Raw genomic sequence first — 12,765 nt, forward strand, 5'->3', positions numbered from 1 at the left:
CAAAAAATCGTGATTCTCATTTTATGCAAAATCATGCAGCCCTACAAGTTAGTCACCAGGAGTAACTTGTTAATTTCCTTAATAGTGTTTTAAGCGGGGCCATTGTCAAGTTTTCTCTCAAAGCTGGAATGAAATGCGAGACTACACAAGTGCAAGTCTGAACAAAGGCTTCAGGGAGAGAATGTTTGCCTCCACATGTACAGTAACCTTGGTTAGGTAAATAATTGACGGGCCTATGGGACAAGGTCCTTGGCAACCTCATACATTACACTTTGTATGCATGTGGCAAAGAGAGCTGAGAATACTAAGTCCAAAGATGTAAATATACTTTTTTAGGAAATAGATTGCGTGCATCACTACATGTAAACGTTAAGAAAAATGTTTATTGGTAGGTCTAAGATAATAAAATACAATAAAATGCATTTTACTGTAATGCTTGAAAGGTATTCAAAGAGTGCATATACCATAAAATATGAAAGTGTTGTAATTTTAATGAATTTGTTTCTGATCTGCCTCCAAACTTCGCTTTTGAGTGACCTAATGAGGTCATTTACGATATATGCGCTACTAAAACAACTGGTTCAGCAACAACAATAAAAAAACGAGTGGGGTCAAATATATGTTCAACATCACAGGCTTTAATTTTATTGTAATTGCATACTTCTGATCAGAAGATTATAACGCTTTGCTGTGAACCACGGCTAACAGACTTAAATTCAAATTTAGATATCAAATTGGCAGATAAACAGCTGGCAGTTTTCAGAGGCAGGTGCAAATTGTTTTCAGTCTAAACCACCAGAGTATGGCATAAAAATATGGAGGAACTGTGATGCTGAAAATTCATTTTGCATAGAAATCATGATTAAACTATGTTACAATCTTTTAGAATATCTGGCATAGATAAAAGAAACGGCATAAGCATGATAAGCTCAAACAGCTTGAGGGTTATTAGGATTTTCCTCTGCCCTTTCCCCCACCTCTCCCTTAAGTTTGGGGGAATTTGTTTTAGCAGTTTTTGCATAAGTAGATAAGATTGGATAAGATAACATTTGATAAACTTACATCAGTTAAAATTTAGTTAATGACAAAGTTAGTTTATGACAAATACCGTACTACAATATTTTATTGTACGGTAAAAAAAGTAAATAAAAAAACAAACAAAAAAAACAGCTCAACTCATAAATCAATGTTTCTATGCTGCTAATTATTATATAAATAAATAGAATTAAATATATCTGAGATGTTAAAAACTGAATGTAGGTAAATATAAAAATCCCAAAGTTAAAATGGTGTTCAAAGTTTTTTCCCACCTTGGAATAAAAGAACAGCAGCCCTGCTGAAGAGTAATCTAGTTTCTCATATCTAAATAGTGTATACAGTTACAAACAAAGGAGTCTTAATTTATTTATACAGCATTCTCGAAAAGTGATCCTCAAAGAGACACAAAAGAAGGAGCAAGAGATCCAGTTCAACCCTGTTGAATGACGTATAATTCAGTTTAAATCTTATCAAAATTGAAGCCTATTCCTAGTGAAATATAAATGTGCTGAAATACAGATTTTAAATTACCCTTAAATTTTTACGATGCAAGATAAGAAGGATCAATAAAGCACAAGTCAGTTACATTAACAGGAATTATGAATCTTGTCTAGACAGAAAAACGCTGACCAAGCTGAACCCAAACTTCAAGCGTGCTCCACCTTTTGCTTCTGCTGTAAAAAATTAACAGAAATTTGGCAGTCGAACCGTGCTGCACCTAGACGAGTTTTAATCCGGGCAGTAACACTGAAAAAACAACTGTGTCGACACAGGAGACATTTGTATTCCCTCTAGAGTTTAACCGCCTCTCGTTGAGTCAGGAAGACTGGATTAAAGGTTATCGCAGACTAGATGACCCACATTTAGGCAGACAGGCAGCACAAAAGCAACACAGCTACAAAAATATCTCACAAACAAACAAATCCAATAACTCTCACTCTCAGAACCGAAAGAGCACACCATGGCACAGTGCCCACACTGCTCTGAGGATTTTTTTTTATTTTTATTTTTTATTCGGCGACGAGCAGGAAATTCCTCCAACTCGACTCATCAATAAGAAAACAAGTTATGACACGTCATTTACTATTTACAATGCCTACAAAGTCCAATTATAATTTTTATGCTGAACTTTCTACTGGTCTCCAAAATTCCCCAATTTTCCTGTGTTTGTTTTGCAATTTGAAGGCGACAGAGTTATGTAAAGAGAGAAATGCACAAAGACTGTAGAGAGAGGTAACAGATGCAGTAGATAGGGATGATGTCATAATGTTTAATACTTGTTTAATAATTGTCAACGTTCAGCTTCAGTCAAAAATACAACTTTTTTTTAATGCCTGTGACATTTGTGTTGGCAAACCATTATCAAATGCTGAGATTTTTTAGGAATGCAAAACAAAGTGAACTCCCCTTTAACGGGAAACATAGCTAGCATAACGCAACTGAGGAAAGTATGCAGTTAATGTGTTACTAATCTGATTTTGAGAAATGGATGAGGAAATGCATCAGGATTTCTGTGATTCAGGCTCTGAACAACAGGTTAAATCCCATGTTGCAGTACAAAGTTTGGTAAAGTCAATTGACAGCTGAGAAGTTAGGATATGCGTAAGGAGCACAAAAATTTATATAAAACGATTTAATGCAGCATTTCAAATCACCCTGAAAGATTCAGCATTATATCAGACAGCCACCACCCAGCACTCCCACTGTCATTATCATTAAGACTGTTGGCTTCTTTCTCTAACCTGTCACCCAAATGTATACTTGCATGCTTAGGGGATGTTTTTAGTGTGCGGGTGACGGGGGTGCTAAATGAAGTGGTGGGACTTTGCTCACCACCTCCACAAACCAATTTCCTGTGGAAAACCTTGTGATTCTATTTGCAGCATGTAGACATTTCCAGTGCCTATAGCTTTTGCCATTTGGTCTGTCTCATACGGTTACCAGAACCTGGTGCTTTCGCATGTATTACGATTTTAAAACGTTCGCGAAAGCATCGCCAAGAAGGACATAAAGTGTCACAAACAAGCCCCATTACCATCTCCCTCCAGTTTTTCCAGGTTCAGCTACTGTAGTTTGCATTGGTAGGTTAGTCATCAAAAGAAGGGAGAGGTTAGACATGTGACAGAGACAGCTATGCACTCTCAGGAACTTTGAATCGCGGTGATGATAGTCATTACATTACTAAGAATAGGTTATTGAGAATACGACAAGAATCTTTTCGGAGTACAGGTATTCTATACCAAAAAATGTTCCCCTGCCCAGCTAGCCTTGTTCACAATGCACAATCATCTCACAATGAGTAACGAGGCATTTCTGAGTCTTTGTCTGATCAATTAAGTATGTTGGTGGGTGTTGTGCATACAAAGCTTCTCAGATTAAAAGTAAATCTAAGAAGTCAGTGAGTGTCCAATCATCCAAAAATTCTATTATAAATTGGAAAGCCCACAAACATTTTCCAAATAAATTTGGCTGAAACAAAAGCCTTTTCAACAACGGTTCCTGTGAAAAAGAAAATGTAAAAATACAGGAAGAGAAGGAAGTAATGCTCAAAGGAAAAATCTGAATTTCCCAGCGCAGACTAGTCATTTCAGAGACAGAAAGTGAAACAAAACTTTGACATTGTATGAGAGTTCCCATATACAGTGATTAATACATGTTAAGATCTATGTAGGCATTTAAAGATGACAACAGCAGCAAGCTGGCAGCCACCAAAATAGTCTTCAAAAAGGAAACAGCTTGGCTGGAACAGGACTACACCTCAGTTTAGCTCTTTGCACCACTCTGACCCTGTGCTTCAAAGACTCACAATAGGAACTAGAAAAAACAAAACCAAAGAAAGTGTCAGATAGCAAGACAAACAGAAAGAGGAGAATTGTAAAACATTAACGTGAATTAATATAACGTATCACAGAACATTTCAACACACTTCATATTACTCAGCCTGGATATCTGGATCCCACATGAACTGTCTGGCTAATACTAAGTACCTAAAATCAATCAGCCAGTAAGTTGCAGAGAAATGCAATGTTTTATACAGCTCATCAAACAGCTATTTGTACAGATATTAAGTAACCTCAACAAACAAAGCTGACTGAGGGTGGCATTATCTCAGAGATTAGAAATACAGGAACTGACACAACAGATGTGAAGTTGACCTAGTATTTGCCATAATTTAGCGACCTTTTGTTGGTAGTTCCCGTTTTAAAAATTATAGAGGTTTTCGGTTTGACTCGAGTTTCCCAGCCTGCCGTTTATATAACAAGAATGCCTTCGGTCTGTGGGAGGAATCCCACACAGACACAGGGAGAACATGCAACCTCGACACAGAAAAGCCTCAGATGAACCTTCTTGCAGTGAGGTAAATAGTGCTAAGCAAGGCAATACAAAGAAATCCTGTTATTTTGCAATGTATAGTTCTATTTAAGATAATATACTGTACGAGAAACTGATCACGCTCAGCGCAATTACTGTTATTCTGTAAATAAGCAAGGGTGAATCTTGGCATACAGTTCCTTATGTTTGCAAATGCTAATAAATAAGTGATCAATGTCATTCAGTTTCAAGTTACCCCTTTTCTGGGCCTAAGTCTGATAATTAGAGTAATGATGATGATAATTATTATTATCTTTAGACACAAGCCACTACAGATAACTGAGCTAATACATCTTATTATTCTCCTTGTTACATATATAAACAATGCATGGAAGAATTTACAGAAATAGTTTTTTTTTTTTTAAAAGTATCAGACTAATAGTATGATTTAAAACATTTTTTGCTTTCAGGTGTTCGGGTGACATCTGTGTATTTAAGTTCACTAATTACGGTTTAAAAAAAAAAATCAGTAATAACTGTATTTGAACACGGTTAAGTATAATTTAGTGTTTTCCCCTGCTGCTATAGCTTACAATACTCTTCATGCTGAAGGTCATTAACACTGACCTATGAATCATAGAAAATGCGTCTAACTCAAGACAACTTAGCACAGAACCAATTTTAAAATGTATCTTTAGGCACTTTGTCTGAAGCCGTTTGTTGCAAAGACACTTCATTTGGTCACATTTCTTCAGCTGAAACCATAAAAAATGCCAACGATAACACAGTTTGGCAGACGTAAAATAGAATTTTTGCACCAATAATGTTATTTTCAAAGGACTATTAGCCAAAAACTTGACTTGGTGTGCAGTGAACCCTTAAACCTAACGGTCAAGTAGAAGAGAAAAGAAGGCCTGTAAAAACCAGGTATAGCATATAAACAGCATCTGAAAGTTGGAAAAATATCCAACAAAGACCTGACACAGGACCACAGTGATGTAGTTGGCCCTTCAGTTAACTAGTTTTCACTGAAGCCTCATCACAAATAGTCTCAAAGGAAGATGTTAAGAAGCCATTTTTAAGGAAAGGAAACTTGGAGAAAAGGCTAAGCTAAGCCAAATCACACAGGAACTGGATTCAAATTCAATGGCAACAGATCTTACGGAGTAATTAATCAAAATGCGAATGTTTTGGTTCAAATCGTGAATATCTACAGAGAAGGTCAGGAGCGAGCTACAACACTGAGTGTCTACAGCCATCTGTAAAACACGGTGGAGGCTCTGTCGTGATTGGGGTTGCATTTCAGCCAGGAGTGTTGAAATGCAAAATTGATGAAACTATGAATGCAGAAGATAACATCAGATTTTGATACACCATGCAATACCATCTGACTCTAAAAGCTCTTTTTCTCAGCATGACACTGAAAAACCCCAACAAAAACCCACAGTGGATCACTATCAGTTGTGAACCGAGTTTCCCAAAAGGTGGACCTCAGTATTTTTGAAGCAGTATGGAGTCATATTGGCTGAGAACGCTTTGGCATAACACTCTGTATTTCCATATATGTTTCCCACTGTCCTTGCACAATATAAAGAAATAAGGAATGGTTCAAGACTTTTGCACAGCATGGTATATTATATACTATACAGTATATTGCTGTGCCTAACAACCTTTATAGCAGATATCACTTATTTTGGACCCTGTAACACATATGTTTTGCATTAGCAACAGTGGTTTTGACAGTTTATGAGAAATCTAACATGCATGCTCCAGAACTGTGTGTGCAAGGCATGGTTGTAAAACATGCTGTCAAACATGTGGCCTCTCTAATCTCTTGTCTTAAAGTTTATATTATATAATGCGCTGCAATGATTCCAGAATATATTTTCTAAAAAAATGTAAATAACAGTCTGTGACATATGCTGACTTTTTTTTTCTTTTTTTAAACAGAGTTTGAAAACCACTTAACAATAACACAAAGCATCTGCAGTCCTCAGTAACAGTAACAACTACTTTATGATGCAAATCGCAACACACCCAACTGTCGAACAAAAGCATAATTTTCCTGTTAAAAAAATAAAAAAAATTTAAAAAAAGAAGCGAAAAACACGCAAAAAAAAAAAAAAAAGTCTCAGCTTTACCACAATCTGCACTTCTAAAATGAATGTGGTCGTGTGTCTGTGTGTCTGTGTTTACGTGACAACTGTGTGTGTGTGTACAGCATTTGCATGCCTCTGTTAAATAAAGAGCTTTGAGGGGGCCAGCGAGGGTAAGTAGGTGAAGAGAAAAAAAGTGACTGAGTGACATGGTAAGGAGAGCGAGACAGCAGCACACCATAGCAGATATGTACACGTGGCCTCCCAGCTTCCCTGTGTACACTACACACATTCACACAAATACACAAACACACACACAGCTTGCTATCCTCAGCCGTGCTCTTACACACACTGACGCAGGCAACGGAGCAACAGAGAAGAGTTGATATGAGCTTTTTAACCCTTTTTTACTTTGCATGTCTCACAACATTTTAAACTTAGCACCACACAAATAAGAAGACTGGGAGGTATAACAGGTTAAAACAAGTTAAAACAAATGTCTCCTAATAAGAGGGTGTGTCATGCTATTTCTAGAATCGATATGAATCTTGTAAGTGCCTCCTTTTACCCTGGGCATGCAGCAACAAACATTTGTCTATTTGATTATCAGTTATGTAACACAAATCCTGTGCCAAGAAATGTGGTTGGGCCAAACTGCATTCAAACGGTGTCGAAAATTCCCATAGAACAGCCAGATGGCTTAAATGATATGAAGGTTGTAGTTGATATGATATATATGTGATATATGATATAGCCACCAGTCACTGTTTTCATCCCTCCGTTAAGATATGGCATGTATCACACACATAGCTGTGAAATAATACAGTATAATGTGATCTAATGCAAAAGCACTGTAACGTACAGCAACACTATACATTTCTATACAGTTCTGCTTCAGAGACGCATCGATCGACTGGTCAGGGACCCGAAATGGACAAATTTCAGCACTTTCACCCTGTTAATCACGCACATGTCTGATTACCAGCCAGTGTGTTTCATGCATGCACAGCACATGCACAGCAGAACAGGCAAATAGTTGTTCTCACACTCACAGTCTCACAGACTGAGCCGAGTTCTTAACTGTAAGTGAGGAAGACAAAGTAAACCACAGGGGAACCACCATGAAAACATTCGTAACAACAAACCTATGAGACTCTTATATCACCTAGACCCAGCTAAACATGCCCAATTTGAAGAAGCTAACAAATGGAAAGTGGCTAAGGCTAGCCAGAGCTTAGAGCCAAGCTTACTGGAAAATGAAGTACCTGAAAATTTTGTAGTGTAAATCTTCTGCACTCGGTTTTGTTTAATAAGGTTAAATATATAAAACATTTTGGTGAATTAGCTGTACCTCCTTCAAGTAGCAGAGCACTTTCTTTCCAGTTGTTTAAGTGAGAGGTCGTCCTGTGACTTGCTGCAGTTTGGTGCAGATTGTAAAGTTTAGTAATTTATTATTAAAATAAAATTCAGCACTGTTTAAAAGTTCATTTTTGCTTGATTATCTTATCCAGTGCATCTTTATTCAATTCTAAAGTATTAAACAACTCAGTCAGAATGACCAGTTCCTTTTTTCTTATGCTGTTCTTTGTTGTGTTGCATAACTGTTAATTTTTTTTTTATAGTTGATCCCTGCCACTTTTATAATTCGCAGTGTATAATTCCTTAAAGAAAGTCTGTAGCTAAAACAGAGACCCTAAAAAGAAATTTGTATAATATAGCTAAATAAAATCATTAACAATTTTTCAAAATTCAGTATTTTAACTTCTGACTGTGAAAATCTAATGCTTTACTTTATTTCATGTAAAAGCTGATTCATTTTGTTTTCGGGTTGTTGCTCATATTAAAAAATAAATAAAAAAAGAAATCAATTTAACACAAAATGAAACATTTTTTTAAAATATTTAATGATTTCATATACTGAATTATTATTAGCAGTGTATGATTTAAAAGTTTTATTTTGAAATAATCATCCATCTATGTGAAATCGCATTCAAAATAATCAGCTTAGTGTCAATTAAAGTGTCACTACTAAAAAATCTAACCTTTCACACTTGGTTCATTGGTAAATCTGAAGTGTTGAATTAAATAATTTATACATCATGGGAACAGCTTAACTGCTAAATAAGGATATATAAATCGTATAGTCCAGTTATACTTGCATGGTCAGTGGACTGTTAGGTGAGTTTGTTTTTGCATTAAGCTGTTTGTACTGTAAGAGATTTTGCATTGCAGTGTTCAGGTCCCGAAGAGCATCACAGTACGTTATCACACTTCATGCTGGTGCAACAGGGATCAACACAGCAGGAAGTCGGTTACAAAAGTCCTGTGTCCGTGTTTAGCAATAAAGTTCACTACAGTTTATTATACAGGAGAAAGACAGTGGCTTGGGAAGACTGAGACTTGCACTATTTACCAGAACAAAGAGATATGATCAACAGAAAATCAGACTGACGGAAAAGAGCTAGCGATAGCTGAAACTCGTTCATATACAACTTGTTTACAGCTGTCCTGAGCTAAATCCCTTAACAGCTCTTTAAGAAGGCCAGTACGGGCTCACATTATTACTAGACATTAATCAAACACCATCTTTGTACTTTCACATATAACCATGTAGACTCATAAAACTAAAAATTCAACCTCTATCAATGTCACGCTCTTAGTTGGTTCAGTTATCAGATAGTCTTTCCAAGCTGAAGCGAGGTGTGTCCACCAGACACTTTTCATGCTCACCAAGCTGCACGTACACATCTTTCTCACAGCGCTCATTTCCATCAAATTAAACAGGAGCACACTGCATTTTTAGAGATGCAAATAACACGTTTTCTAATAAATTGTGGTGGGATGACATGTTTAGATTATTTTGCGATTGCTCTCTAACAAGCAAAACAAAAACAAAAACAAAACAATAGAGGAAAAATACCAAATGAATAGTTCTTGGATACCGTATATGAGAACAGTTAAGCAATATAGCTTAGTCAGATATTGGAATCCAGAATCCACAATACTGTGACACTGGAAAACATAAGATCTCATCTGGATGGCTATTCTCACACACCTTCTCATATCAAGTCTTCAGTTAGACCGCTTACTTTCCTTACTGTCACCTTGCGCCTCGTCAAAAACAGCAAAATATTTCTCTTATATCAGTCTCCTATTCTTGCATACATATTATATGTAGTGTTTACTCTTAATTTACACTTGATTCAGATTTGCAATGTGCTGCAAAGTGGCTGTATTAAGAGTATGCTCTGCAGTGTCTGCAGATGTGATGAGCACCAGACGCCCTGCATCCAAATGCTGTTAAGAATGTCACAGGGAAGCATACAACAGCTCCTGAGCATCTTTTCTGACTTATTCAAGTGCTTTTGTGTTAAAGAAAATCATCACACTAGAGGACATTGTGTTAAATGTTATGAAAAAACTGACTGAGATGTCAAGTTGCCAGACTGAACTTAGCATTTCAGTGGAAAAGGAAGCGCTGCAATCATTGTGCTTATATACTACTAAAGTTAATTGACCATCTAGTGGACTAAAAAGCAGTAATTAGTCTTCAAAGTTTGTATTTAGAGAATTCACACCTAAGACTGCAGCAAATAACGCATTATCAACTTCCCTTCTCCTTACAATTAAACTTCTTTTTTCAAAGCACAGCCATACTCTCCTGAGTCAATACAAAGCCAATCATATGATGACTGAGAATAACGACAAACGTTGCAATGAAGTCAAAAGCAAACATAGTGGGATAAAGTTCAACCTACCCGGAGAAGCCAACAGAAAAAGGTGCCAAGGACGCGACAGGAGTGGGCCCATCATCGCTGCTCTGAATCCCAGATGTCTCTCCATACCTTTTCCCCCGGGCCCAGCCATCCCCCATCAGAGGCATGTTTGAGTACATGTCAAAAGGCTTCTGGTCTTGTATGTCCATTGTTGAGCTCAGGTTGGCTGTGTAGTGGTAGCCGGGCACTGCGCTGACACTCACAGCTGAGGACATGGGGCGTGGTCCTCCTCCATGGAGAGAGCTAATGCCGCTCTGGAGACACTGAGGCTGGCAGAAACCATTATCCTGCTTCTCCTGTTTTATCACACCAGGGGTACAGATTTGGATGAAAGACTCATCAGGATCCTTCTCTTCCTTGATGATGATAGTGGAGAGAAGGGCCTGAGGCTGGTGATGCTGGGGCTGATGTTGCTGGTGATGTATTAGTTGGTGGTGCTGCTGCTGTTGTTGATGGGGGTGTAGGGCATGGTGTTGCTGCTTTGTGCCATTAACACTGGTACAGTTTTCTCCGTTACCCATGAGAGGCTTTATTTCCTTTGGCAAGCCACCGACAGGACAGCCACCACCGGTGCTCTCTTGTAGAATGTTATCCAAGTGTGCCACTTCTGAATCCAACTCAAAAGCACTGATTTCTGGCAGTGAGCTGGGAAGGTCCAGATCTTGCCAAATCTCTGTATCCTCAATCAGGCGGCCACTGTTGCCATCCAAATCGCATGGACCAGTGCCTGTGTGCCCACTATAAGTTCCCAAGTCTTTGTCCAGAGAAAGAATGCTTTCCGTCTTTATGGGGTGGGAAAAAAGGTCAGGCAGAGGAAGGTTGCCTAGGACGGAAGTGTCTGAGGTGTTAATGACAGATGTGGGTGTATCGGAAATACACTGGTTAAACAATGGCAAGCTGTCCCCCATGCCGAATATACCAATATCCTGTTGCTGCTGCTGTTGTTGTTGTTTCTGCATTCGAATCATTTTACCCTCCTTCATGTCTGCCCCCTCACCCAGAACATGATGCTGATGAGACTCAAACAAGCCTCCAAGCTCCCCCTGGCCATTGGTTCCACCCTGTCTATTGGGGGCCACTGTGGCAGGGGGCAGAGACCCAGGCAGATGCATTGCAGTCTGGAACAGTGAACCAGGTGTGTCACCAGTACCTTCTATCTCCGCAAATGTCAGGCCGTCGTCTCGATTACCATTGCGCTTCAGTCCACCCTGATCCATTTCTTTGTCCTGTGGGTAACAGTGAGGACAGCCAGGGTGAATCAAAAACACAACACACACACACACACACACAAGGACACACATGCACACTAAAGAGACAAAATTTGCCTTGAATGAGATGACCCATACAGTAGATAATGAAGAAGCGAAACAAACAGCAAATCTTACTGAAATACTGATCACTGATGCTGACAGGTGTTTGAAAACATCTGCATTACAAAGTGGCGCTCTTTAAAAGCAGTGTTCCGCTGCTGTGCTTCTGCCTACGCTCTTCTGCTTCTACTTATTTATTTTTCATCTTTATATAAATGACAGCAGCTGAATGACCCCCTCCCCCAACACCCACACTCCAACAATGTGGCAGACACACAAATGGGAGAACACTTAAAACCGACTTGCAAAATCAGACCAGAGCTATTAGGCTTGCGTGAAATAAATGACTAAAATATGAGTGCTATTTCTAGGAACTGTGTCTTTTCCTCCGTGAACAGGGAAAAGAAGTTTAAGACATGCCCGGACAACTTGCGTTACTGGTATCCGCACCGTCAGATCCCCATTGAGCGTTTGTAACAACATGCATCCGTTGGACTCGGGAGACACTAAACCACGTTAGGCATCTGGCGCGAACGACTGCCTCTGCCCACTTGCAAGAAGGAGCGAGTAAATAATACATTCAAAGTCCAATTTAGAAGTTTTAAACCGATTAAAGCAAGGGTCGGTCTGGAGTGTTTCGCAGCGGTGTCCCTGAATAAACTATATATTAAAAATAAAGAGGGAACACAAATAGGCCAGCATATTAGCTCGTAAACTTCGTCGACCATTTGATACGCTGTAAATGTCAAAACCTTAAAATAACGCACTACCGAATCGTGCGTGACGACCGGATAATTTCCGGTGATGTTTTGATCAATGCAAGTCGCCGGGGTCTTTTCTGCTACATCTTTTCCAGCTCTTGAGCCGCAGCGGTGACATTCTTCCTCCGGAATACTTTATATAACACTCATAAACACTTTAAAGCGTCTAAAATAGCTATAGCACTGCAGTATTGTGCTTGAAGTCCAATGATTTATGAAGGGGTTTTTGTGGCTGCGCAGGATTTCCGTGCACACATGATTATTTTTTTCCTTTGTTTTATTGAGCATCTTACAGAAAATGCAAAAAATGATTTATGTTTTGGCCGTAAGGTTCAACAACTTTTCCACACCCACAACGCATTATTGCCAGCTGTCATGCACAGCTTCAAAACTGAAGCTAACGAGATCATGCATTTCTTTCCAACTTCACTTTGACCAATAAATACCAGTTGGATGCTAAAGTTATATATAT

The 12,765-nt window shown here is 38.6% G+C and overlaps 1 protein-coding gene across 1 annotated transcript in view; it reads right to left on the bottom strand.

Moving 5' to 3' along the window:
• Positions 1 to 12,765, bottom strand: part of LOC102196331 (glucocorticoid receptor) — a 67,686-nt gene that overhangs the window by 54,002 nt on the left and 919 nt on the right. The window contains exon 2 of the mRNA XM_013909490.1: positions 10,205 to 11,448. Coding sequence (XP_013764944.1) covers positions 10,205 to 11,439 — 1,235 coding nt within the window. The 5' untranslated portion in view covers positions 11,440 to 11,448. The remainder of the gene's footprint in view (positions 1 to 10,204; positions 11,449 to 12,765) is intronic.

Source organism: Pundamilia nyererei, unplaced genomic scaffold, assembly GCF_000239375.1.
Source record: "Pundamilia nyererei isolate P.nyererei 1_Seehausen unplaced genomic scaffold, PunNye1.0 scaffold00026, whole genome shotgun sequence".
Taxonomy (NCBI): Eukaryota; Metazoa; Chordata; class Actinopteri; order Cichliformes; family Cichlidae; genus Pundamilia; species Pundamilia nyererei.